The sequence below is a fragment of the Oncorhynchus masou genome, chromosome 23 (genome assembly GCF_036934945.1).
Source record: "Oncorhynchus masou masou isolate Uvic2021 chromosome 23, UVic_Omas_1.1, whole genome shotgun sequence".
NCBI lineage: Eukaryota > Metazoa > Chordata > Actinopteri > Salmoniformes > Salmonidae > Oncorhynchus > Oncorhynchus masou.
The window spans coordinates 26299614-26326926 of record NC_088234.1 but is presented as its reverse complement, the minus strand read 5'-3'; the positions used below and the strand labels follow the sequence as shown (position 1 = coordinate 26326926).

General features: G+C 41.7%; 2 protein-coding genes across 5 annotated transcripts in view; both read left to right on the top strand.

Annotated features, from left to right (window-relative positions):
* The window catches only part of LOC135510643 (protein phosphatase 3 catalytic subunit alpha-like), a 98600-nt gene extending 94026 nt beyond the window's left edge, over positions 1–4574 (top strand). For both annotated transcript variants that reach the window (XM_064931728.1, XM_064931729.1), the window contains one exon: positions 2727–4574. In XM_064931728.1, the coding sequence (XP_064787800.1) occupies positions 2727–2917 (191 nt within the window). In that variant the 3' untranslated portion in view covers positions 2918–4574. The remainder of the gene's footprint in view (positions 1–2726) is intronic.
* Positions 4575–16804: 12230 nt separating this feature from the next.
* Positions 16805–27030, top strand: LOC135510637 (mucin-2-like). 3 transcript variants are annotated; one of them, XM_064931715.1, is made up of 12 exons: positions 16805–17171; positions 19825–19914; positions 20057–20140; positions 20500–20610; positions 20756–20830; positions 21349–21369; positions 23345–23389; positions 23651–23692; positions 24230–24331; positions 24446–24470; positions 24578–24645; positions 26245–27030. In XM_064931715.1, the coding sequence occupies exons 1-12, from the start codon at positions 17108–17110 to the stop codon at positions 26256–26258; spliced, it is 741 nt and encodes a 246-aa protein (XP_064787787.1). In that variant the 5' UTR covers positions 16805–17107; the 3' UTR covers positions 26259–27030. The 3 variants fall into 3 exon arrangements, with proteins under 3 accessions (XP_064787787.1, XP_064787785.1, XP_064787788.1); XM_064931713.1 differs by having other exon boundaries at positions 16806–17171; positions 24578–24648; XM_064931716.1 differs by lacking the exon at positions 21349–21369 and having other exon boundaries at positions 16806–17171; positions 24578–24648.
* Positions 27031–27313: the final 283 nt, after the last annotated feature.

The following is a 27313-nucleotide window of genomic DNA, read 5'->3' as shown; positions in this document are numbered from 1 at the left end:
TTTGTTTTGTTTGTGTCGTACAGTGGTGGGGTGGTCTGGTCCTGGGGGTCCTCAGGTGTTTTCAATTGTGCCTTTTTGAAATATGCAGTCAAATATCTTCAGGTTTATTTTTTGATAGAGCATCAGTTGCAAAATGTTGTTTTTACAGTTTATTTTTCTTTTTTTTTACACTATTTACTTCCACGTTCACTTTCAGACTGAATAATTTTCACATGTATTTTCCCCTAAATGCTTAATTTCATCTCATAATTGACTTACATACACTACTGGTCAAAAGTTTTAGAACACCTACTCATTCAAGGGTTTTTCTTTATTTTTGCTATTTTCTACACTGTAGAATAATAGTGAAGACATCAAAACTATGAAATAACACATATGGAATCATGTAGTAACCAAAAAAGTGTTAAACAAATCCAAATCTATTTTATATTTGAGATTCATCAAATAGCCACCCTATGCCTTGTTGACAGTTTTGCACACTCTTGGCATTATCTCAACCAGATTCTTGAGGTAGTCACCTGGAATGCATTTAAATTAACAGGTGTGCCTTCTTAAAAGTTAATTTGTTGAATGTATTTGCTTTATAATGTGTTTGAGCCTATCAGTTGGTAGGTGAGTGGGGGAGGGTACACAGAAGATAGCCCTATTTGGTAAAAGACCAAATCCATATTATGGCAAGAACAGCTCAAATAAGCAAAGAGAAACGACAGTCCATCATTACTTCAAGACATGAAGGTCAGCCAATATGGAACATTTCAAGAACGTTGAAAGTTTCTTCAAGTGCAGTCGCAAAAACCATCAAGTGATATGATGAAACTGGCTCTCATGAGGACCGCCACCGGATGGACAACCCAGAGTTACCTCTGCTGCAGAAGATAAGTTCATTAGAGTTACCAGCCTCAGAAATTGCAGCCCAAATAAATGGTTTGCAGAGTTCAAGTAACAGACAGATCCCAACGTCAACTTTCAGAGGAGACTGTGAATCAGGCCTTCATGGTTGAATTGCTGCATGGAAACCACTACTAAAGGACACAAATAAGAAGAAGAGACTTGCTTGGGCCAAGAAACGGGACATTAGACCGGTGGAAATTTGTCCTTTGGTTTGGTCCAAATTTGAGATTTTTGGTTCCAACCGACGTATCTTTGTGAGACGCGGTGTGGGTGAACGGATGATCTCCAAATGTGTATTTCCCACCGTAAAGCATGGAGGAAAAAGTGTTATGGTGTGGGGGTGCTTTGCTGGTGACACTGTCTGTGATTTTATTTAGAATTCAAGGCACACTTAAGCAGCTTGGCTACCACAGCTTTCTGCAGCGATACGCCATCCCATCTAGTTTGCCCTTAGTGGGACTATCCTTTGTTTTTCAACAGGACCATGACTCAACACACCTCCAGGCTGTATAAGGGCTATTTGACCAAGAAGTAGAGTGATGGAGCGCTGCATCAGATGACCTGGCCTCCACAATCCCCCGACCTCAACCAAATTGAGATGGTTTGGGATGAGTTGGACTGCAGAGTGAAGGAAAAGCAGCCAACAAGTGCTTGGCATATGTGGGAACTCCTTCAAGACTGTTGGACAAGCATTCCAGGTGAAGCTGGTTGAGAGAATGCCAAGAGTGTGCAAAGCTGTCATCAAGGCAAAGGGTGGCTATTTGAATAGTCTTAAATATAAAATATATTTTGGTTTGTTTAACACTTTCTTTGGTTACTACATGATTCCATGTGTTATTTCATAGTTTGATGTCTTCATTATTATTCTACAATGTAGAAAATAGTAAAAATAAAGAAAAACCCTTGAATAAGTAGGTGTTCTAAAACCTTTGGCCAGGAGTGTACATACTTTTCTGCTTGTGAGTTAATTATGTAATATATCAGCAGTGTTTTTACTTTTGTAAATATTTCCTGGTACAATGAAAACCTATTTACCTCCAGCACCAGACATACCCTCTTCAGTAGGTTTATGTCCAGTAGGATTATGTAATCCATTTGTCTTTCGGGTTATATAATTACGATAATATGGTAATTGGTGTTGATATTGTGTTGTCATTTACTCTGATGAATTGTTCATATTGATTGTATTATACTTCTCTAATGTCTTCAAAAGGCAGAATGAACACTACATGGGATGACTCATACCTATGATATTACAAGATGAGAATAAAAATAGATAGAATGTATCATTTAAGTGTTCAAAATGTCTCTGCATGAAGAAGTTAAGTTATATACATACCTATAAATACACGCACCCAACTTGTATTCTTACTGTAGTTGTTTCTAGGAAAACACTAAGCAGATGAAATGCACATTGGCGTGATACTATTGAGAGAAGCATAGTATAGAAATATATTTTTCTCACAAATAACTATATCATTAAAATGTCGATGCTGTGGTTTCTGTGGGTTGGTCTACTAAGCCTCTGCTATGCTAACAACCATCAAGGGATTTTTCCATTAAGTGCAATGGTTTATATAGTCAACCATTTCAGACAAATGGATTTTTATTCGTTGTATGGAATTCATTATTTTGTCATCACATGACTTGATTGCTATCACAATTAATTATTGACTCTGAACAAAACCAAAGGCAACCCAAACACACTAATGTGTGTTTGTGCTTCTGAACGAGAAATAAGTAACCTTATTAAATATTGTACATGTCTTTTCTACTTCTCTCCTCTAAATCACCCATTCCCTCCATTTTCCCCTCTCCATCCCTCCATCCTCCAGCCATCAAGGGCTTCTCGCCCCAGCACAAAATCACCAGCTTTGCGGAGGCCAAGGGCCTGGACCGCATCAACGAGCGGATGCCCCCGAGGCGGGACGGCCTCCCCTCAGACGCCAGCCTCAACTCCCTCAACAAGGCTCTGTCCTCGGAGACCAATGGCACAGACGCCAAGGACAGCAGCAACATCCAGTGAAGGGGCACGCTCCACCACGGCTGGTGGTGGCAGTCTGTGGCGACCAGGGTGGGTCGACCTACGGAAAGTTATCGCTCGTTCACTTTTTCAGGCCCTTGGCCTCCTCGAAGCTGGTGATGACGTGCTTGATTCTGAGACGAGAGAGGGAGAGAGAGAGCGAGAGAGAGAGAGAGAGAGCGAGAGAGAGAGAGAGAGAGCGAGAGAGAGAGCGAGAGAGAGAGAGCGAGAGAGAATTTATGAAAGCCCCTAGCTCATTTTACTGCAGGGCTCTCCAACCCTGTTCCTGAAAAGCTACCCTCCTGTAGATTTTCGCTCCAACCCCAGTTGTAACTACTATAACCCGATTCAGCTTATCAACCAGCTAATTATTAGAATCAGGTACGCTTGATTAGGGTTGCAGTGAAAACCTACAGGACGGTTGCTCTCCAGGAACAGGGTTGGAGAGCCCGGTTTTACTGGATATGGACATTTTGTGTAACTTCTTACTAACTATTGTACGTTTACAAAATACAGCACTAAAAAGGGCAAAACATAAAAAAACATGTTTTTAACATATAAGGGTGTACAAATTAAGTAAGGACTATTTATTAATAACTTTTTTTGCTACTCTTATAAAATAGCTCTGAAATAAATTAGGCAGTCTTAAAAAGAATGTTGCAACATTGTTTAAATGCCCCAAAAATTTAAAGTTTTATGGTTTTGTACAGATTATGCTTACCTCAGGTTCATTTGGTGTGTGCTTTTGACCCAGATTTCTGGAAAATGGCAAATTATTACCTTGGTGATGAATACCTATTTTTTGGGGAGTTTCATAACTGGAATTTACATTTATATATTATTTGCAAATATGTTTTTGTTGTTTTTTGGGAATATAGATTTTGTTGTGGCTTGCTGGAATTCTGTGAGTGTTCATTTTTCTCTTTTTAAAGTATTGCGAACAAAGTAAACATAAAGAACCTATATTGTGTAAAAAAACAAAAAAGATCTACTGAAAGTGTCTGCCTATGCATGTTTTATAAAATGAAACAAAGGAATGGATAAATGAATTGAATGCCTTGGCTACGGAGGCCTGTTTTTAAATGTAGTGCGCTTAGTGAATATATACTGGAAACGTATATCGGCATTCATTCAATTAACACCATGATAATGCTTTATATGCCTTCAACTTCTTTTATAATTGAAACATTTAACTATCTGAGATGTAAAAGGAATCCTATTTTTAACATGCACTTGTAAGTGCACACAGTCAGATTTAGCATGTTTGACCATTCTTGTGAGGTTTGTGGTTACATGTGGAACTCAAAATGCATGATAACTGTTAGTGCCATATAACGGGTTAGAAATGTTTCTTCTGGTTTGTAAACGTGCCACAGAAAGTGTAATTTAATTACTATTATTAATAATGTTATTATTATTTGGAACTCTGCTTTGTATATCAGTTACAGGTTTGTTACTGCTTAATACTTTAAGATAAAAAAAAAACCTTTTTTTGTTTTAACTGCTTAAGTGCCCAAGTAATTCACTACACGACATAAAGCCTTGCTTTTGTAATTTAACTTCAAACCAGTTGGCAGACGAAGCATGCACTCAACTATGAAAAAGTATTTTATATTACTGTTCAATAAAAAAATGTGCATGTATTTCAACTTAAATGAAACTGTTTATTTGTGTGTGGTATATTCCTATTCTCAGATTTCAAGTCAATGTTAACATAAAAATAAAAAATGTATTACATCCTAAATATATACACTTTTGGAAATGTTTTAATGATGATTACATGGTGTACGCCAAAACATTCATAATGAGCTCTTCATAAATTATTATATATAGAATACTATTTATTTCATAAATTGGATTTCATAGCTGCCTCCCAAAAAGCATGTATCTCTCTAGTCACTGGAACTTAAGAGACTTGGCTTAAAGGAGAATTCTGCTTTTTACAACCAAATCTCAATTTTTGAGGTAAATGGGACTTTGATGTAGCTGTTCCATTATTAGTAGCCATATTATAAGTTCAACATTTGCAAAACAACCAGTTTTCATAACTTCATAACTCTGAATATTCTTATAATTTTTGTCCAAAAGTAAAAGGCATGCTGTCACAATAGGTTAGCACCTACAATTTGCAACCTATACAGGGTTTCCGGATACTCCCGTAAAGCCAAGCTCATTGGCTATCGAGCTAACTTGACCCCGATCGGTGCTTATTTGACAAAGATACAGACGATCAAATGAAGACCGGCCGCGTCATCGGCGTGCCATGAAGGCGTTGCTCTCTTACCAAATTTGTGCGTGCCATTTCTTCAGCAAGTTTACATGGTGAAGCTTGAGGGGTTTTCTCCGCCCTGTTTGGCGGACCTTGTAATTGACGTCGCCTACCCACTCAAGGATGTCGTAGCCAGGGTCATGCCACGTAGCCAGAAATTTACTCTCTGTTGTAGGGATCAGCACCAAGACCTTCTCGCCTGGGTGGAACTCTCGTGGTTAGGTCTTCCGGTTGTAGACACGCTCCTGGGCGCGTTGCGCCTGGGCCATGTGCTCTGTCACCATTGGCCAAATCGCCGTCATCCTGTCCCTCATCCATATGTTCTACTATGCTGCGAAGGGGGGGTCAGCTGCTCTTCCCAGACCTCCTTGGCTAGGTCCAGCAGTCCGCGGGACCGATGGCCATACAGGGGCTCAAAGGGGGAGAACCCAGTGGATGCTTGGGGTACCTTGCGCACTGAGAACATCAGGTGGGGCAGCAGCTGGTACCAGTTCCTCCCGTCTCCCTCTGACTTCTTCAGCATCTGCTTTAGGGTCTTATTGAAGCATTCAACTAATCCCCGTCCATTTGTGGATGGTACACACTGGTCCTGTTTTATTCGTAATTGATTGCAGACATGTTTCATCACACGAGTAATGAATGCGGTGCACTGGTCCGTCAGGATTTCCCGCGGAATACCAATGGACCCACCAGATCCATTGCCACCCGCTCAAATGGCACTCCTATAATGGGCAAGGGAACCAAAGGGTTTCTATAATGTACCCTCGGAGCTGTGATCTGGCACTCCGGGCAACTACGGCAGTAGTCCTCCACGGCACGCTTGACTCCAGACCAGTGGAACCGGTTCCCAATCCACTCCCTGGTTTTCTCCATCCCCAGATGTGCCCCAAGCAGGTGGGTGTAGGCAAGCTGCAACACCGTCCTAACATACTGCCTGGGTATGAGTAACAAGTCTTTTGTCTCCCCATTGTGCTTTACTGCCTGAATCAATAAATTACGCTTGATGGCGAAGTGGGGGTAGCGCCACTCACTTACCCCAGTTAACAGCCAGCCATCCACCAAAATCACCTGGCCCCTAGCATTCTGGAGATTGGGGTCTTCTAACTGGGCCATCCCGAATGGACCCATGAGGATTCCCGTGTCGGGAGTCCGTCTGGGGCCTCCACCTCCATAAAGGGGAGCCTGAGGTCTTCCTCACATGGTGGCTCGCTTGCCGGGGCAGGGTCGTCTCCCTCCTCAGAGTCCGACTCGGGCCCAGTGGACACCTCTCGTGGCGGTGGGTGGGTTGCACAGGCCACCGTCCTTTCCTTTTCTTCCTACCTCATTTGCGTGCCTCCCCAGGTCCCTCCTCAACAGTACCTGGAAGAGAGGGCAATATCCACCGAGGGGAAAAGACACGGGCAGGTTAGGAACAGCCCCCACGAGCATCTGGCACTCCCCCTTCGGGGTGGTAAACCTCACCGGCACAGTTGGGTACCTCTTCGTGTCCCCTTGTACACAGGACATTGTCTCCTCCTCGTCCCCGGTGATTCTTTCCCCTCTCGGGTGAGCCACTGCGGGTGGGCCAGGGTTACCATGCTGCCGGAGTCCAGCAGAGCACTGGTGTCGATGCCATTGATTCGTACAGGAACCATCGGAGTGCGCCCACCAGGAGATGACATAACTTGCCATCCAGGTTAAGCCAGAGCTGGGGGATGTGGAGGGCATGTCCTCCTCCCGGGAGCTGTCCCGGCTCACCGCACTCATAGCAGTGCCTCTGATCTAGGTGCAGCAGTGGCCGACATCGTCGGTTTGGGTCATCCTGCTTCCCGTCCTCGGCTGGTTTCGTCTGGGCCCTCTTCAGCCCCTCACCTCTCTTTGTGTTGTTCTTCCCCCTTGCCGCGTCCCCTCTCTCCGCTCGGGCCCTTTTCAGCAGGTCCTGGGTGTTCTGGTGAGTTTCCACAGCGGTCAGCAATTCCCCCAGGCTCTATCGATCCAGGACGAGCTTGTCGATTATCGGTACGGACGGTATGTCAGTCAGTAGCCATCCCTTGGTCAGGCGCACCAGGTCGCTCATCTGAGCACGGGGGAAAGGGTGGTGACAAAGGCCCAGTCGTGGACCAGTTGTGCACGACGTGCGAGGCTGAATCTATAATGGCTCAGGATCTCACTTTTAAGCCCCTCATAATTTGTGGCCTGGTCAGCGTTCAAGTCAAAGTAGGCCTTCTGGGCCTTCCCGGAGAGGTACTGTAGGGTGCCAACAGGCTGGCCCACTTGGGCTTGGGCCATCCGTCCCTCTGCGGCGTCCTCTCGAAGTTGCACAAAAACGTCTCCACGTCATCTTCCTCCCTTAACTTAACCAGGAACTGATTCGGGCCAGACTCCTGAGCCATCCCTGCCTTCAACTGGGCTACCTCTGCTACTAGTCTGAGGTTTTGTTGGTGCTGCTCCTCCAGTGCTTGCTCCTGGAAAGCCTGTTGCTTCCACTGGCTGAGGATAAACTGAGCCACCAGCTCCTCCATGGTAATCTCCGTACGCTTGACTCCACGGCACCCAAAGCTACTAAGTTGCCTGCATTCTCCACCATATGTGGTAAACCGTGGGGTGTTGGGTTGAGCATGCAGAGATTAACACAGAGACGGAGGTTTTAGTCCGCAAACACAACTTTACTAGGCCATGAATAAACATAAAGAAAATCACGTAGGTTTGGCTCAGTCCTTCTTCTCAGCTTTGGCTCTGTGTCGGTCTCTTCCGGTCCTCTCCCGCGGTGTGCCACAGTGCTCCTTTTATGTGGCTTCTACGGCAGGTTGGCACTTTCCCCTAATTACCTCCACTTGGAGCTATCCGTGTCGGGGTGCCCAGCTCGTGTACTCCCAGCAGAGGGAGCCAACGTCGCATCACGTACCTCCCCTCTATTACCACCCCCCGGGTTAGACCTCCTGGGATACCACAGTACAAACATTTGTTGTTTCTCGAAAATCTGCGATGGTGACATAAGGCGCTTCATGATTTACAAATGTCCCGTTAAAACTTGTTTGGGATAGGGGTTCCGCTAGCGGAGAGAAGAGTCACAGAAAGCAGAAATAGAGATAAAATTAATCACTACCCTTTAAGGATCTTCATCAGATGACACTCATAGGACTTTATGTTACACAATAGATGTATGTTTTGTTCGATAAAGTTCATATTTATATCCAAAAATCTCAGTGTATATTGGCGCTTTATGGTCAGTAATGTTGTGCCTCGAAAACATCCGGCAAATTTTCAGAGAGCCACATCAATTTACAGAAATACTCATAATAAACTTTGATAATACCAAGTACCAAGTACTATGCACAAAATTATTGATATACTTCTCCTTAATGCAACCACTGTGTCAGATTTCAAAAAAGCTTTACGGAAAAAGCAAGCCATGCAATAATCTGAGTACGGAGCTCAGACACACAAACAAGCCATGCAGATACCCGCCATGTTGTGGAGTCAGTAAAAGTCATAAATGGCGTTATAAATATTCACTTACCTTTGATGATCTTCATCAGAATGCACTCCCAGGAATCCCAGTTCCACAATAAATGTTTTTTTTGTTTGATAAAGTCCATAATTTATGTCCAAATACCTCCTTTTATTAGTGCGTTTAGTAAACAAATCCAAACTCACGAGGCGCGGGCAAGTCCAGGCGAAAGTTCAGACGAAAAGTTCAAAAAGTTATATCACAGTTCATAGAAACATGTCAAACGATGTATAGAATCAATCTTTAGGATGTTTTTAACATAAATATTCAATCATGTTCCAACCAGAGAATTCCTTTGTCTTTAGAATTGCAATGGAACGCAGCTACCTCTCACGTGAGCGCGTGTGATCAGCTCATGGCACTCTGGCAGACTCCTTACTCAATCAGCTCTCATTCGCCCCCACTTCACAGTAGAAGCCTCAAACAAGGTTCTGAAGACTGTTGACATCTAGTGGGAGCCGTAGGAACTGCAATATGACCCCATAGACACTGCATATTCGATAAGCAATGAGTAGAAAAACTACAAACCTCAGATTTCCCACTTCCTGGTTGGATTATTCTCAGGTTTTTGTCTGCCCTCTGAGTTCTGTTATATCATTCAAACAGTTTTAGAAACTTCATAGTGTTTTCTATCCAATACTACTAATAATATGCACATATTAGCATCTGGGCCTGAGTAGCAGGAAATTTACTCTGGGCATGCTTTTCATTAGAACGTGAAAATGCTGCCCCCTATCCCAAACAGTCTAACGGGATGCCTATCCCTAAGAATCAATTAGTATATTTGAGTTTAACCAAAATATTTGTTGTAATATTTGTTCTGTCTTTTCTGGTGGATGAAATTGCAACCAACTTTCTATGACTTGTTTTAAAAATAGCGATATTTTGGAGATTATTTCATTTTCAAATAATCGAAAGTGAGAGGTTGTAATCTGAATAAAGGGAAAAATGCCATTCTTGAACATAGGGTGAGACATTCATACTAATCTGCTAGAGAACCAGTTTGGATTTAAGTATAACTTTTGTATGACTGAAGCCTTTATTGAGAGGTCTAATGCTTTAATATTTAATAATTTCTGACCTCCGAATTCATATTGATTACAGTGCATTCGGAAAGTATTCAGACCCCTTGACCTTTTCCACAATTTGTTACCTTACAGCCAATACCACCATTAAACCACTACCATTACCCATACTACCTCTACCATTACCATTTTGAATAATAATCACTGCAATAATAATAACAATAATAATAATAATAATAATAATAGCAAGCGTTACTGCTTATTGGTAAAGATTTAGTTACTCAGTGTCAGTGTTTTGACTTCTATACTGATACCAGGTTTAATATCACAATACTCAATACCATCACAATAATTGATACCGAAACGATACCGAAACGATACAGTCAAAGTATTCAGACCCGTTAACCTTATTCTAAAAAAAGTATTTGTATTTGTATCTCAGCAATCTACACACAATACCCCATAATGACAAAGCATAACAGGTTTTTAGAAATTTTAGCAAATTTATAAAAAATGTAAAACAGGAATACCTTATTTACATAAATATTCAGACCTTGAGGTGTTTATTGATTGGAGTCCACTTGTGGTATAATCAATTGATTGGACATGATTTGGAAAGGCACACATCTGTCTATATAAGGTCCCAAAGTTGACAGTGCATGTCAGAAAAATAACCAAGTGAAGGAATTGTCCGTAGAGCTCCAAGACAGGATTGTGTCGAGGCACAGATCTGGGGAAGGGTAGCTAAACTTTTCTGCAGCATTGAAGGTCTCCAAGAACACAGTGGCCTCCATCATTCTTAAAAGGAAGAGGTATGAAACCCCCAAGACCCTTCCTAAAGCTGGCCGCCCGGCCAAACTGAGCAATCGGGGGTGAAGGGCCTTGGTCAGGGAGTTGATCAAATCAAAGTATATTTGTCACATGCTCCGCGTACAACAGGTGTAGACCTTACAGTGAAATACTTACTTAAAGGCTCTAATCAATAGTGCATTAGGTGACCAATAGTTAAGAAATAAAAACAACAGTAAAAAGACAGGGAAAAATAACAGTAGCGAGTCTATATACAGTAGCGAAGCCATAAAGGTAGCGAGACTACATACAGACACCAGTTAGTCGGGCTGATTGAGGTAGTATGTACATGTAGATACGGTTAAAGTGACTAAGCATATATGATGAACAGAGAGTAGCAGCAGCGTAAAAGTGCGGGTGGTGGGTGGCGGGACACAATTCAGATAGCCCGGTTAGCCAATGTGCGGGAGCACTGGTTGGTCGGGCCAATTGAGGTAGTATGTACATGAATGTATAGTTAAAGTGACTATGCATATATGATAAACAGAGTAGCAGCAGCGTAAAAGAGGGGTTGTGGGGGAGGAACACAGTGCAAATAGTCCGGGTAGCCATTTGATTACCTGTTCAGGAGTCTTATGGCTTGGGGGTAAAAACTGTTGAGAAGCCTTTTTGTCCTAGACTTGGCACTCTGGTACTGCTTGCCATGCGGTAGCAGAGAGAACAGTCTGTAACGTGGCTGGCTCTGGTCTTTGACAATTTGGGGCTGGGGTCTACCTGGTGTAGAGGTCCTGGATGGCAGGCAACTTAGCCCCAGTGATGTACTGGGCTGTATGCACTACCCTCTGTAGTGACTTGCAGTCGGAGGCCGAGCAATTGCCGTACCAGGCAGTGATGCAACCACGATGTTGCAGCTGTAGAACCTTTTGAGGATCTCAGGACCCATGCCAAATCTTTTTCGTTTCCTGAGGGGGAATAGGCTTTGTCGTGCCCTCTTCACGACTGTCTTGGTGTGTTTGGACCATTCTTGTTTGTTGATGATGTTGACACCAAGGAACTTGAAGCTCTCAACCTGCTCCTATACAGCCCCGTCGATGAGAATGGGGGCGTGCTCGGGCCTTGTTTTCCTGTAGTCCACAATCATCTCCTTTGTCTTGGTTACGTTGAGGGATAGGTTGTTATTCTGGCACCATCCGGCCAGGTCTCTGACCTCCTCCCTATAGGCTGTCTCGTTGTTGTCGGTGATCAGGCCTACCACTGTTGTGTCGTCAGCTAACTTAATGATGGTGTTGGAGTCATGCCTGGCCATGCAGTCGTGGGTGAACAGGGAGTACAGGAGGGGACTGAGCACACACCCCCGGGGGCTCCAGGTTTGCGGATCAGCATGACAGATGTGTTGCTACCTACACTCACCACCTGGGGGCGGTGCGTCAGTAAATCCAGGATCCAGTTGTAGAAGGAGGTGTTTAGTCCCAGGATCCTTATCTTAGTGATGAGCGTTGAAGGTACTATGGTGTTGAATGCTGAGCTGTAGTCAATGAATAGCATTCTCACATAGGTGTTCCTTTTGTCCAGGTGGGAAAGGGCAGTGTGGAGTACAATAGAGATTGCATCATCTATGGATCTGTTTGGGCGGTATGCAAATTGGAGTGGGTCTAGGGTTTCTGGGATAATGGTGTTGATGTGAGCCATTACCTGCCTTTCAAAAGCACTTCATGGCTACGGACGTGAGTGCTACAGGTCTGTAGTCATTTAGGGAGGTTGCCTTTGTGTTCTTGGGTACAGGGACTATGGTGGTCTGCTTGAAAGATGTTGGTATTACAGACTCAATCAGGGACATGTTGAAAATGTCAGTGAAGACACCTGCCACGTCCTGGTAATCCATCTGGTCCCGCAACCTTGTGAATGTTGACCTGTTTAAAGGTCTTACTCACACCGGCTTTTGAAAACATGATCATATAGTCGTCCGGAACAGCTGATGCTCTCATGTATGTCTCAGTGTTGCTTGCCTCAAAACGAGCATAGAAGTGATTTAGCTCATCTGGTAGGCTCGTGTCACTGGACAGCTCACGGCTGTGCTTCCCTTTGTAGTCTGTAATAGTTTGCAAGCCCTGCCACATAAGACGAGTGTCGTAGCCAGTGTAGTATAATTCAATCTTAGCCCTGTATTGACGCTTTGGCTGTTTGATGGTTTGTCGCAGGGTATAGCGGGATTTCTTATACGCTTCCGGGTTAGAGTCCCGCAACTTGAAAGCAGCAGCTCTATCCTTTAGCTCAGTGCGAACGTTGCCTGTAATTCATGGCTTCTGGTGGGGTATGTACGTAAATTCACTTTGGGGATGACATCCTCAATGCACTTATTGATAAAGCCAGTGACTGATGCCATCGGAAGAATCCCAGAACATGTTCCAGTCTGTGATAGCAAAACAGTCCTGTAGTTAAGCATCTGCTTCATCTGACCACTTTTTGGCCACTCTGACAGTGCTCCAGAGTTCCTCTGTGGAGATGGGAGAACCTTCCAGTCCAGAAGGACAACCATCTCTACAGCACTCCACCAATCAGGCCTTAATGGTAGAGTGGCCAGACAGAAACCACTCCTGAGTAAAAGGCATATGACGGCCCTAGGTTTGCCAAAAGGCACCTAAAGGACTCTCAGACAATGAGAAACAAGATTCTCTGGTCGGATGAAACCAAGATTGAACTCTTTGGCCTGAATGCCCAGTGTCACATCTGGAGGAAACCTGGCTCCATCCCTACGGTGAAGCATGGTGGTGGCAGCATCATGTTGTGGGGAGGTTTTTCAGCGGCAGGGACTCAGAGACTTGTGAGGATCGATGGAAAGATAATCTGAGCAAAGTACAGAGATCCTTGATGAAAATCTGGTCCAGAGCGCTCAGGGCCTTAGAATGGGGCAAAACTTCACCTTCCAACAGAACAACGAGCCTAAGGACATTGCCAAGACAACGCAGGAGAGGCTTCGGGACAAGTCTCGGAATGTTCTTGAGTGGCCCAGCCAAACCCCGGACTTGAACCTGATCTAACATCTCTGAAAATACCTGAAAATAGCTGTGCAGTGACGCTCCCCATCCAACCTGACAGAGCTTGAGAGGATCTGCAGAGAAGAATGGGAGAAACTCCCCAAATACAGGTGTGCCAAGCTTGTAACGCCATTCCCAAGAAGACCCAAAGCTGTAATCGCTGCCAAAGGTGCTTCAACAAAGTACTGAGTAAAGGGTCTGAATACATATGTGAATGTGATATTTCCATTTTTATTTTTAATACATTTGCAAAAATGCCTAAAAACCTGTTTTAACTTAGTCATTATATGAAATTGGGTGTAGGTTGATGAGGGAAAACGTTTTTTTTATCTATTTTAAAATAAGGCTGTAACATGTCAAAATGTGGAAAATGTCAAGGGTTCTGAATACTTTCCATTAAGATGAGTAATGCCTGGGATGCTTTAGATATTTCCTTAACAAACACATTCCCACCCTGATTCTGACCTTCGATCAATAGCTGTATTCCCACAGAGCAGAGTGAAAAAGATGATTATTGATTGGACCATAATAATAGTAACAACAATGATAATGGTCATTGATAGTGATTCGTCAAGATGAAACCCCAGCTAATTCAATAAATTAGAAAGTGTGTTACCCAATGTTAGCTTTTTCAAGCTACACTCTGCAAGATGTACATATCATCAAAAAGTAGGCCAGTGCCACCAACATTTAAGACGGGTTTGGTGGGGCTCTGACAGTGTCAGGAGCGTAAGGTGGAGCTGCAGCTGGAGTCCCTCCCAGTGGCCCTTGTCAGACTTGTTCAATTGTACATGAGAAACAATGCACAATTGAAGGAAGCAGGTTCTAACATCCTGTTTATGGAAGGCCAGAGCCTTGACTTTGGAATGGAGCAAAGTAATAAACCTCACAGGTAAAGCTCAAAGTTAATCTGATCGCGCTTTGTCGGCTATGCACCTTTAAAAGGCCATGTTCCTGCCTTTGCGGAGACCATATTCATGGTTAACACAGCATATGTCGGTGCATAGCTGCAAAGCATAATTGGATTGAATCCTGGCCCTACACTTTTTAAAGTGAGGATTCACTGATATAATATCATTTGTTTCCATTTTTTTTAATTGTTAGAATTCCACAGTGAACTGTGTGTGCACATTTTTTTACATGATTTGCATGAAGGTGCAAGTAACGACTATTGCATCAAATCCTCTAGCAAGCACATATCTGGATTTAGAATGCTAATTCAGTAGATCTATCCAGAAGTTCTTTAGATCTGTTTTTCATTCTTCATACGGGGGAAGTGAATGTCTGCAACCTCAATACTATAACAACAACATTCTCAAGCAACCAGTGTAAGGTCATCTGGGTGCGTGACACTCGTATGAAAACAAAGAAGAATGGAAGACGTCATCAATAGCATTCTAGCTGCTTCACACTCTTCCGCTTCATTCATTTTCTTCCACAATGAGCTGTCTTCACCAATCCCACAGAATAAAAGCAGTAATGAGCGTTTTTGAATCCCGTTGAAGTCGGAAGTTTACATACAAATCAAATCAAAGTTTATTTGTCACATGCGCCGAATACAACAGGTGTAGACCTTACAGTGAAATGCTTACTTACAGGCTCTAATCAACAGTGCAATAAAGGTGTTCGGTGATCTAGAATTTTTTCCCTCTGGTTGCACATTTAACATGTTGATAGAAATTTGGTCTAACTAATTTTAGTTTGAAGTTAGGCCTTGAAATACATCCACAAGTACACCTCCAATTGCCTCAAATGATGTAAATTAGCATATCAGAAACTTCTAAAGCCATGCCATCATTTTCTGGAATTTTCCAAGCTGTTTAAAGGCACAGTCAACTTTGTGTATGTAAACTTCTGACCCACTGGAATAGCGATACAGTGAATTATAAGTGATATAATCTGTCTATAAACAATTCTTGGAAAAAGGACTTGTCATGCACAAAGTAGATATCCTAACCGACTTGCCAAAACTATAGTTTGTTAACAAGACATTTGTGGAGGCGTTGAAAAACGAGTTTTAATAACTCCGACCTAAGTGTATGCAAACTTCCGACTTCAACTGTATATGAAAAATGCATAGTACTTGGTAAAAAATATATATATTTGGAATTTATTCCGTTTTTCATCGCTTTCCAAGAATGAGATCCCTTCAGAAAGATGTGCGCTGCTTCTGCTCATACTTTATATTTTTTTTAATAATTAATTGAAATTATGAATAATCAAATTGATGGCTTTGAGTTGCTATTATAGGCAGTGATTTATACACCCTTTGTTGCATTTAACACTTCACACAAAAAAATGGACACTCAGTCCATTATATTTATTTATCAAACAGTATTGACTTTATTTTCATTGCAATTATATTTTGTTATATGATTACATAATACATCTAATAATTGGATTTACAGTGTATTTTTTTAAACAAGAGCGTAAAACGTTTTTTTGCACTCATTATAAGCTGGCACATTCTCATATACAACGACTTAGGGAAGACTTACAGACAACTGTAAATTAAAGTGTTGCCAATATACCAACATTTGTGCAACCAACAAATTGCTCAGAATTGAGGCATGGTAGGAGATCAATGCTGATCCTAGAGGTCAGAGAGGGAGCAAGACTGGCCTGATTACTGACGGAAGGGCTGATTAAAACTTATCATCCCACCACCCTCCCTGCCGCTATGCAAATGCAGATCTGTAGCTCGAGAAGATATCTGAGGAACTCACATTAATCACCAATGGGTATGGCTCACAGTTAACTGTTCATTAAAATAAACTGTAACAAAGATGATGGGGTGTGCCTTTCACAATATCAGTAGAGTTTGGTGCCAAGTCCTTGCAAATGGTCCTAGCTATATTAAAAGAGTCAAACGAGAGTTGCAACTGACCACTATATTGGTTTTATTGAACACAGTTCACATAAGAAGTGTAACAATTATTTGTCACCTTGAATGAGTTCCTTTGAAAATGTGGGTGTCTCAAGGGTATGCTGAAGAGCTGAACATGCAGTTCAGTTTGAGGCAAAACTATTTTCCTGAAAGCCCATTCTGAAATGATAGGCCTTACAGGTGTAGGAAAATGTGGAAATTACAACCTTTAGAAGCCTTCTAAAACTCAAATACACTACCCGTTTGCATTTCCTGCTTTGCAGGAAAATTCTCAGCAACAAAAGAGTGATCAAATTAAGATCCTACATCTGTGCATATTGTTTTGGGTCATACACAGCCCAGCCTAGTCTGAGACACTTACTAGATTCCTTCACACCGGTCACGCCTGCAACGTGCGGGCAGGAAAAAATAAGTGACAGGAGTTGGCGTTGAAGTAAAAACACACCTTAGGGGCCGAGTTCCTGTCCAAGTTGGGACACGTGAAAGACTTCTCCCACTGGCCGAAGCAGCCACCCCATACCCTCTGACCTCAAAGGGAAGCTGGTCTACTTCCTCCCATTTTTTTTATCAAAGAAAGTGCCAATAAGCAGCAATCGGCAAGAATGTGAACAACTTTTCCAGTGGTTGATAGCAGTGGCTCACACAGCTCTGCAGATCCCTAAAAAGGACCCAGGACGGGAGCGCTCAGCAGAACCACCATGAAGACCTTTAGGATTGCTCTTCTTATCCTCCTCCTAACCCCGCTCAAGCTCCTCACTACAGGTACATGGATATTTAGATCTGCTTTTGGGAGTAAAAAATTACTACAAACATACTTGGATAGGAGATCGTACGTTTTATTATTCAGTCAGTAATGGATTTAAAAAGTTGTAGTCGGGAAAAATGTATACTTCAAAAATAGACAACATGACTTACCAGTAGTTGAAGTTTATTGTGTTTTATGTTATTTTGTCTTGATCATTGTTTTAATTGGCTGTAGTATTTACTTACCATCTTAACCAGACTTGGATTGCAACAAAAAATCTTGTATATCGACATTTGGATCATGAATTATGTTATAGTATGACATGAAACACAGTATGTCTGGGAGCTGTTCTAACAGACAGGCTCACATGTTGAACATTTCTCCATGTTCAACATTTTTGCCCTAGCCTGATATAAGAGCAGCGTTGTTTTTTATTGTCGTTGATTCGAATCTTGTGTAGTGTTCCCAAAATAATGTATATTATCCTGGTCAGCCTCATGTGGAGGAAGGTACAGCCACAAACCTTGATAAGGTGCAATTAATATTTATAAAGTAGTATACAATTTCTGAACACTTTGTGTTAAGTTGCATCAAGTGTTACCAGGATAACTCTGAAACCTCCCCGTGGGTCAAGTCACCCAAGAGGGACACATGGCCATGAATGTTGACAGGGAGACCAACCAAAGCTATTGGCAGGACCTAAATTATTCCTATTTTATTAAAGGTCTATTGAAAGACAAAATGCATACCTAAAATAGTCTTTATTAGGTGTGTGTGAGGAACCCTGTTCATCACCTTGTTTTCACTTTACACCTTTATTTCAAGTCTACTTTATTTAATCTAGGATCTATTTCAAGTCGACTTTATTTCATGTCGACTTTATTTCAAGTCTACTTTATTTCAAGTCTACTCTATTTCAAGTCGACTTTATTTCATGTCGACTTTATTTCAAGTCTACTTTATTTCAAGTTGACTTTATTTCAAGTCGTCTTATGATCAACTTTAGCCATCTTTGGCGATCTATTCGGGGGACGTAATGCATCGGACAACACGGATAACAAAGACAAAACATCTAGGAATAAAACCATGTCCAGGCCCAAGACAAATTAATGTGGTTACTTGGGCTGGTGGAAAAAAAAGAGGAAGTCTCCAAATAGTTTGTTTTGATTGGATCATGGGCACGGATCCAAGAGGATCGTTAACGGCCATGTGCTGCCCAGAGAGGTGATTGGAACTGCAGATAGTCAGTGGGAACCAAACTGCCCCTTCTCTCACAGGGGGAGAGATTATTGTCCTGAGTCCCTTTCGAAGTGAAATGGTCCAATCGGCAGCAAATCTCCTTCCAGTATGAATCTAACATCTGCAAGAAACACCCAATCAAAGGTCACTGCAGTGCAAGCCTCTCTAGAGTGGCGAGAGAAATGGCAGTTTTCACCCTTGCAAATATGTCCCACCATAATATATAGAAAACTAAATTTATAAAGGGTGAAATGTAAGTGTATTTAGCCTATCTTGTAGGCTTAGTGATGGCACTTTCCATTTGCCTGTATCATGGAAATAGATTATTACTGTTGCCATAAGGTACAGTACTTATTATGAAAGGGTGGGGGCAGGGGTGAATCTGCCGCCACAGCCGACGAGGAGGGGTCTTTGTACAAAGACAAAATGCAGCTATAGCAGAGGAAAAAGAGGCAAAAGCAGGGGTCAAGTATTGGATTATGTGCTCAAAAGTCAGTGTGAAACATCAGGCACAAAGACAGTTGAGCTGAAGCCCCTCTCTGACGGGGGAGAAGACAGGAAACCCTTCCTGGCCCTTTGGCTGTTCGAGCCAGTAGGGGCCAGGGGACAACAATACTCTGTCTGGGACAGGATGCAGCTTTTCACAGGTCTGGGCCTGAAGCAGAGGATATCCACCTCAAAGTGTCACAGACGGGATGGCTTTCTCAGGGGTGCATCGTCAAAATCGGTCTATTTAAAATTCAAATAAATAGAAAGACAGTGGTCTTTCAAAACATGCCAAACAGGAACGACACAATTGTCTAACCTTTGAATCTAAAAGGGACCAGTATCTCTGAGGAAATGTTTTAGCGACCTAGACAGAAATGGTGACTTTCGATCTGTCATAATGTCAGCTCTTTGGAGTGCTCTCACATCCTCTAGATTGCTTTAGGATTTAGAGCCGCACTTTACCGAGAATTAGTCTGCAGGTGAAGCTTATTGCTAAATGTGGTACAATTACAGGTTTTCTTAACAGGAAGTATTAGCAAACAATATATTACATTCAGCCTTGAAAACGTAAACAACTTACTAAATCATGAAGTCATTTTTTGCCTGTTTGTCGTTCGGTATGGTTATGGTGTTGCCACAGAAGTTAAGTATTGTTAAAAAAGATCAGAAGCACCAATAGCAGAACCAACAGCAGGGCAACCTGATGGACTGCCATTAGACCAAGTTCCACGTAGGTATATTATGAGGTTCTGAGGTAATATTTCAAGAGATGAACAATAGGCAGACGCATAGACAGTGATAGTCTTTCAAAAAAAAATGTTATTTGGTTGCATTTTTAAGTCTAATATTCTCTCATCACCGACGACTCCTGCTGCTACTTTTTGATGATTTGCATCTTATTTTACACTACTGAGTTAGAACATCTTTGATCTGTCGTCATAGCAACTGAGACACCCAATACGAGTGTTCCTCCTCCCAATACATCTGTCCTGATAACCAATGCTGCTGCCACCGCTACTGAGACCACACGCAGTAAGTAAAAGAAAACATATAAAACAAATGGTTTCAGATTCAAACCGCTGTATTAATCTCTTGTTCAAATAACTATCAAAACCTTAGGACATTGTAACCTTAGAATGAGAAACTCTGCTCTTAGACTGTTTTTACATTCCAGAAACAGTAAATGCCACGGACAAACCAACAACAACACCACCCCATCTCTCAGTGCAGTCCACATCTCTACATGCTAAGGATGATGGTATTTCATTTAAATTGCCCATCTGAAAACAAAATACTGACTACAGTCTGCTTTGTGAACTGTATTTCTATGACTGGGGTCCTACACCCTCGGTCAGATGTGCTCATATGTCAAATAAGCTCTACAGATGCATGGCTGTTGGAATAACCAAATGATAATAACCAGAGGCTGACCATATATCAAGCATCTCAGAGTGCTGATTTAGGATGAGTCTTGCCTTTTAGATCACAATGAATAAGATTACATGAACAGGATCGGACCTGATCCTAGATCAGCACTCCTACTAAGATGATTGATACATACTGCCCCAGATCTTAAATGTTAGAAATGCTGTAAATGAGTGCATTCTTCCCCCTTAGCATTGTTAACAGACAAAGGGGCAACAACCCAGGCCACAACAACTGTTCCCACAGGTGGCCCACTCCAAAATGTGACCGCAGTTCAGGCTACATCAAAGACTCACCCACAAGGTAAGAGGAGGTTGCTACCCTCTCTCAAATTACAACAGAGATAAGATAGATGATCGCTAGCAAAGCATTAAATTAAAGATACCTTCTTCTCTGTAATGAGAAATAGCCTACTGATTACAGTAAAGTTAAAATTGTCATTCTTCAGTTATTCAGACAACCACAGAGAGACATGGTTTTCCTTCACTGGGATCCTTGACCACCTCCAGACCAGAAGAGAAAGGTACTGTTTCCTGTCAATCTGATTTATTAACTTATGTTCCATCAAATAACCCACAAACCAATAACTTGGGACTGGATTTAGACCGTAACTTAAAGGGAATTTCAGGATTTTTACAACTCAACGTTAGATGGTTCCTTACCCTGGAAGTGGTCTATATGGGCCAGGAAGACTGTAATCCATGGTTGGGTTTTCTCTGAACAACCACTAAAAACTTCAGCGAACTCTCGCCACCGCTAGCTAACAATCAATGGAAGTGACTTAAGTATAATCATTCTAATAAATAAATATGACAAAGCCAGCTTGTGTAGATATTACATAATTTCGGATAGCCTTACTTTTTTAATTCAAACACTTGATGTATTATTATTTTTTATTTGACCTTTATTTAACTAGGCAAGTCAGTTAAGAACAAATTCTTATTTTCAATGACGGCTTAGGTACAGTGAGTTATACCTGCCTTGTTTAGGTATTATCCTCATGACCCAATAACAATGGTTTGCCATTAATGTTTTCTTCAGTTTCAGGTGGTGGAATTACAGGTAAGTCTAAAGCACTATCACTGTCCCTCAATTAGGGTTGCAAAGCGAAGCTATATTACTGCAAATTTGGAAGTTTACAGGTAAACTACAAGAATTTGGGTAACTTTCAAGGATTTTAAATAATTTATCACAAGACATCTAGTGGCCCTTCTGGGTACTTCAGATTATCATAGGTGTCTGTAATTATCTCTGGCCCTCTGTGCCCTTAAAACATTTTAAATAATCAAATAAGATTAACATTATCCTAAATATAAAACATCAACTTAATGAATACCATTGGTGTTTAATATGTGGGATTCGGCATGAAATATCCTTTATATTTTTTTTTACACAATTATTTTTTTTACTAGGTGAATGTCCTTTTTGTAAATGTTTTGGTGCCAAACTGTTGGCAGTTTTGAAAAAAGACAGTTGTTGGGACAGTTGCAGAGTTAATTGAAAATAATACCATTGCTGGTTAGATGCTTTTTTTAGGCTATTTTGTCTTGAAACATATGCTCTCTCTCTCTCTCTAGCTCCCTCTCTCTCTCTCTAGCTCCCTCTCGTTCTCTTTATCTCTCTCTCTCTCTCTAGCTCCCTCTCTCTCTCTCTAGCTCCCTCCCTCTCTCTAGCTCCCCCTCTCTCTCTCTAGCTCCCTCGCTCTCTCTCTAGTTCCCTCTCTCTCTCTCTAGCTCCCCCTCCCTCTCTCTCTCTCTCTCTCTAGCTCTCTCTCTCTCTAGCTCCCTCTCTCTCTCCCCTGCTGTCTCTCTCTCTCTCTTCCCTGCTGTCTCTCTCTCTCTCTCTCTCTCTCTCTCTCTTCCCTGCTCTCTCCCCTGCTGTCTCTCTCTCTCTTCCCTGCTCTCTCTCCCCTGCTGTCTCTTTCTCTCTTCCCTGCTGTCTCTCTCGCTCTCTTTCTCTCTCTCTCTCTTCCCCGCTCTCTCTCTCTCTTCCCTGCTCTCTCTCTCTCTCTCTCTCTTGCCTGCGTTCTCTCTCTCTCTCTTCCCTGCTGTCTCTCTCTTCCCTGCTCTCTCTCTTCCCTGCTCTCTCTCCCCTCCTCCCTTCTCTCTCTCTCTACCCTTCACTCTCTCTCTTCCCTTCTCTCTCTCTCTCTCTCTCTCTCTCTCTCTTCCCTTCTCTCTCTCTCTCCCTCTCTTCCCTTCTCTCTCTCTCACACACACACACACACATATATATATATATATATAGTATTCATTATTGGCGAGATTCCCAAAGGCTGGAGCGTCGGCCTTCTCGCCCGCTCCAATTTCGCTCCAGTAGTGCTAACTTAATGAGCTCAGGGCATGCCCTGCCCAGCATGCATTTGATGTCTACTTGTGTGCTGCTATAGCCCCTTGCTTTAGCTACTGTCATGATGTTCACTAAATATTTTCATAAGGAAACTAATAAAACACAGGTGCTAAATCAAGAAAGCTGTCATCAAGGCAAAGGGTGGTTACTTTGAAGAATCTAACAAATAAAATATATTTTGATTTTTTTAAACACTTTTTTGGTTACTACATGATTCCGTATGTATTATTTCATAGTGTGGAAGTTTTCACTATTATTCTACAATGTAGAACATAGTAAAAAAAATATAAAAACCCTTGATTGAGTAGGTGTGTCTAAACTGTTGACTGGTACTGTATATATATATATATAGTATTCATTAGTAGACCTGTGTCCATATTTTTCATGAATTTCTAGTGGATATGTTTCAAGAGAACAATGCCTATTTAATGAAAAAAGCATCTAACCAACAATGGCATTATTTTAATTTGTAAGAAGGAATACTATATATCAATACAATTTATGAAAGATAAGTATAAATCATCAAAGTTACCATAGATTGCCAAAAATGAATTACCCAAATTACTGAATATTCTGGTAACTGTGGTAAATGAACAGTAGCTTTGCAACCCTACCCTCAATGCACTTATTTGTCCACTACCTGAAAATGAACAGGATGGTATAATGATAAAAATTACAATGTTTCCAGGTCATGAAGGAGACAAGAACAATAGGAATGCGGGTCAAGATGCCAGTAGGTCCTCTGCTACCATCATCTGTAAAGAAATTAACTCACACTGACACAAATTTACCTCGCACTGAAAAACACACACGGTCAGCAAAACAAACATAACATTTTAAATAGACACATTATCCAGATGACAAGTTCCAAATTATGGAACTAGCATCTCCTTCTCGTGGTTATTGAAAGTTCATAGAAGTTATCATAGAATTTACTTTATAAATCACTCTACAGAGTATATTGAGTTTTACAATATGTTATTTCTCTACTCAGGTCACCGGGCTGGAGATGAAGAACCAGAAACACCTAAATCAAGTAATGTAGCAACTTTATGGGCCCCTTTACCTCTACATCTATGTCAGGGGTAGGCAACCCTGTTCCTGGAGTGCCGCAGGTACTGCAGGATTTTGTTCCAACGAGACACCACACCTGACCAACTGGGCTAATTCATCAGTTCAATGATTGCCTAAATTCAAAACACCTGGTCTTCCAGGTCGGTTATATCAAAAGCATGAAGTGCCTCCACGACCAGGGTTGCCTATTCCTGATCTATGTTCTACCAATAACACACCCACCAGAGGGTGCATACGCTTCACATTTGACTGGGTTGTTAGTGTGTGTGTGTGTTTGTGTGTGTGTGTGTGTGTGTGTGTGTGTGTGTGTGTGTGTGTGTGTGTGTGTGTGTGTGTGTGTACAAAGTCATTAATCAGGCCATGTTCAGTTACAACTCATCATAAATTGGCTACATGATACTTTGTTGGAACGATGGTACTAATCCAACTTCTCATAGTATGTGAAAAACAACCGTTTTGTCTGCCACACTAAAGAAAGATGGGTTTCCTCTGTCTCCAGATAAGAATATGCTGTGGATTCTTTTGCCAGTCCTGGGAGTTGTGGTGGCTGCTGTCATCGTCTTTTTCAAATTTAAAAGCATGAAGGTCCACAATCACACAGGTATTACTTAATTACTCAATTAGATGTGACTCTGAACAGCACTATGTCTACATACACAAAAGTCTATTGACATTACAAACTAAGTGTCACACACTTTTTCCCCCCCCTCAACAGAGGCAATTGATAATGGAACAGAAAAGTAAGTATAGTCCTTGGACTGTAGATGAAGATACAATTTAGACAGTACCCCATTTGAACAGTTCAAATATACCATCATCAATATGCTCTACTCTCGCCTCTTTGCAGTGCTTCTTTCCAGAGCAGGTCGGACAGCACCAAAGATGGTGTCATGCTTCTCGGGGTGAAGTCCTCAGGTGGTACGTTTAAACTATTTACTTACTAGCAAATTAGCATTGTCAATTGCTGTTATGGTCTTCTTCAGCACAGTGGTTCTCTTCAGCACAGTTCCTGCAACTACGGTGGATGCTTAACCAGACCAGTGCAGTTTGGCTCCGCTCAGTAGTGTGAAAAGATTCTACCAAGCAATTAGTCCAAGCAGTTCCCATGACTCCTACCCTTCAAGTAATTGGAAGACAAGGAGGAAAGCTTCAATCAAATGATCAAAGTTTAAGAGAAACATGCATACCAGTAGTCTTCTACTTAACTTTTCCAAGTTCTCTGTCCTTTCCCCCATTCCTTTACATTACAACTTTGTTTTATCTGGCGTGGACATGCAATTATTCCCGGCAAGCTGGGAGCTTACATTGTGCATGTTCAGTAATGTTCCTGGGCTGGTGAGAGCAGGGGAAAGAGTTTCCTGTGATTTTTCACCCCTCCCTTGAAAGACCAGCAGGGGATGAAAGATACAGACTTCCTCACACAAACACATATTATTTTGGACAGCCCCTATTGTGTGGCTCCCTGGGCCGGCAAATGTCAATGTTTGCCGGTCAGACCCTGTGTGTAAAGTTCTTCTGCAATTGTGTGATCAAATTAAGATTCTACATCTGTAGGTCTACCCTCCAAATGGGAATTGGGCATAGCAATCTCCACCTTCCTCTCTTTTCACTGTTTTTATTTATTTTAATTTTATTTCACCTTTATTTAACCAGGTAGGCCAGTTGAGAACAGGTTCTCATTTACAACTGCGACCTGGCCAAGATAAAGCAAAGCAGTGCAACAAAAAACAACAACACAGAGTTACACATGGGATAAACAAAAGTTCAGTCAATAACACAATAGAAAAATCTATATACAGTGTGTGCAAATGGAGTGTAATAAGAGCCTTGAGCTGTTGGCTGGTAGCTGAAGGGGGAAATGGTGTCAGCGGTCAGGAATTCTGCTGAGAGAGAAAGTGTTAGTTATGTTTTTGGATAACTGACTTCTATTGTCAAAATAAGCCTCCACTTAATTACATCAAGTTGTTTTAAAGCTGTTTGGGAGATTTGGATGTTGCAGTCTCTGAGAGATTTATAATGAAATAAAATGGATAAGAGGATTCTTTGACTAAATCGCTCTGGATAAAGACATCTGTCAAATGACCATGTGGGCTACTGTCATTTGTGCAACACAGTGCAATTAACCCCTTGGTCTCGGGCCATTGTCCCACTTTCAGTCGACACAGCCCAAACTCAGATATCTGGACAATAATACAATACTGACCTCTACTGTTCTATTGAGTAACCACAAAGTAAACACACCAGGGGTGATTTCAACAGGAGGCAACGTTATGTAACATTCAGATAGAAATATGCTATGTAGAACAAGGAATAAGGAATCACGGCAGCTCCATTCATGGCATTTCTATGTGCAACGGTTCGACAACGTTTGGCTACTGAAATTCCTGTTGTAATGGGAGGGATGTTAAAGGAGCGGTCTCATTTATACAACCACACCTCTCAAATACTGTATGATCCTGGGTTGGGGTTTTATAATACATGACCAGTTTGTTAATGTTGAACTCTCCCTTTCAGCTGCTGCAAGATAAATGGGAGGGCGTCCCATTCGACAGTATATGACCAATAGCTCTCACAACCCGAAAAATGGTCAAGACCGTCAACTATCTAAAAATGCTGGACAATCAAATATGGCATATAAGAATCCCAAAAGCTAAGTGGGCACATTCTTATACTGTATAGTGTGGAAAGAAGATTGGTGTGGAGTATTGTGGGATATGGGACTCTTAACTGAACATGTGTCTGTTAAAAAATATTCACTAGGATACTGTATATCATTTAAAAAAATATGTACTTCACTGTTTTTTGTATTCTTAATTTGATGGTAATTTAGCCAAGGAGGAACTGTGATCTCAATTTAATCAAGACTAACATCCAGACATTTCATTCAGGAAAACAATGCTAGATTTTGAATTAATGTGAATAAATTAACCCAAAAGCTCATTGTCTGGGTGCAAGAGGATTGTTTGTCTCATCCCTGTATTTAAGATACTGGTTTTGATTTTATATCACACAAACATGTATGAAATCCAAATGCACTGAACCTGAATTCAGCACACAATTCCTTGATTCAAACCAGTTAGTGACCAGTACACATTATTAAGTGTTTGTATGCTTCAAATCTGTTGTAATAAATTATTTAGCTTTCAGTGTAAATGCCAGGATTGCAAAGATTAGCTATTTTGCCGGTATGTTTCCTGCTTTTCAACCAGTTATTGTGTATATTAGAGCAAACAATAAGACTTCCCACTGGTCAAAGAACATTTGAATTTCTCAAATAAAGAAGAACCTTATTTGACTGATCGGCATTGGTTGAATATTTGTTATTTTGCACCTGTACATGCTCACGAAAGTTTATGTTGATTTTGGATGTTGATTTTACCTGGCTACATACCGTATCTTTAATGTGCTGAATTATATAACACAACCATAGGAAAGGCTATCGAGAATAAACTATTCAGTATTGGAGAGCTGTAGCTCCGCCCACCGGTTATGTGGAGCAGAGCATGCTGGGCGATCTCCAGCTCTGAGGATAAGGAAGTAACTAGAGAAAAGTCAAGTCAATTAGTTCAAGCCATCTATTGTT

Coding starts and splice junctions, on each gene's coding strand:
- LOC135510637 (XM_064931713.1), top strand. CDS start 17,108: ATGAAGACCTTTAGGATTGCTCTTCTTATCCTCCTCCTAACCCCGCTC. Junction 23,693..24,229: donor ACCAGAAACACCTAAATCAA/GTAATGTAGCAA, acceptor CTCTGTCTCCAG/ATAAGAATATGCTGTGGATT. Junction 24,471..24,577: donor ATTGATAATGGAACAGAAAA/GTAAGTATAGTC, acceptor GCCTCTTTGCAG/TGCTTCTTTCCAGAGCAGGT.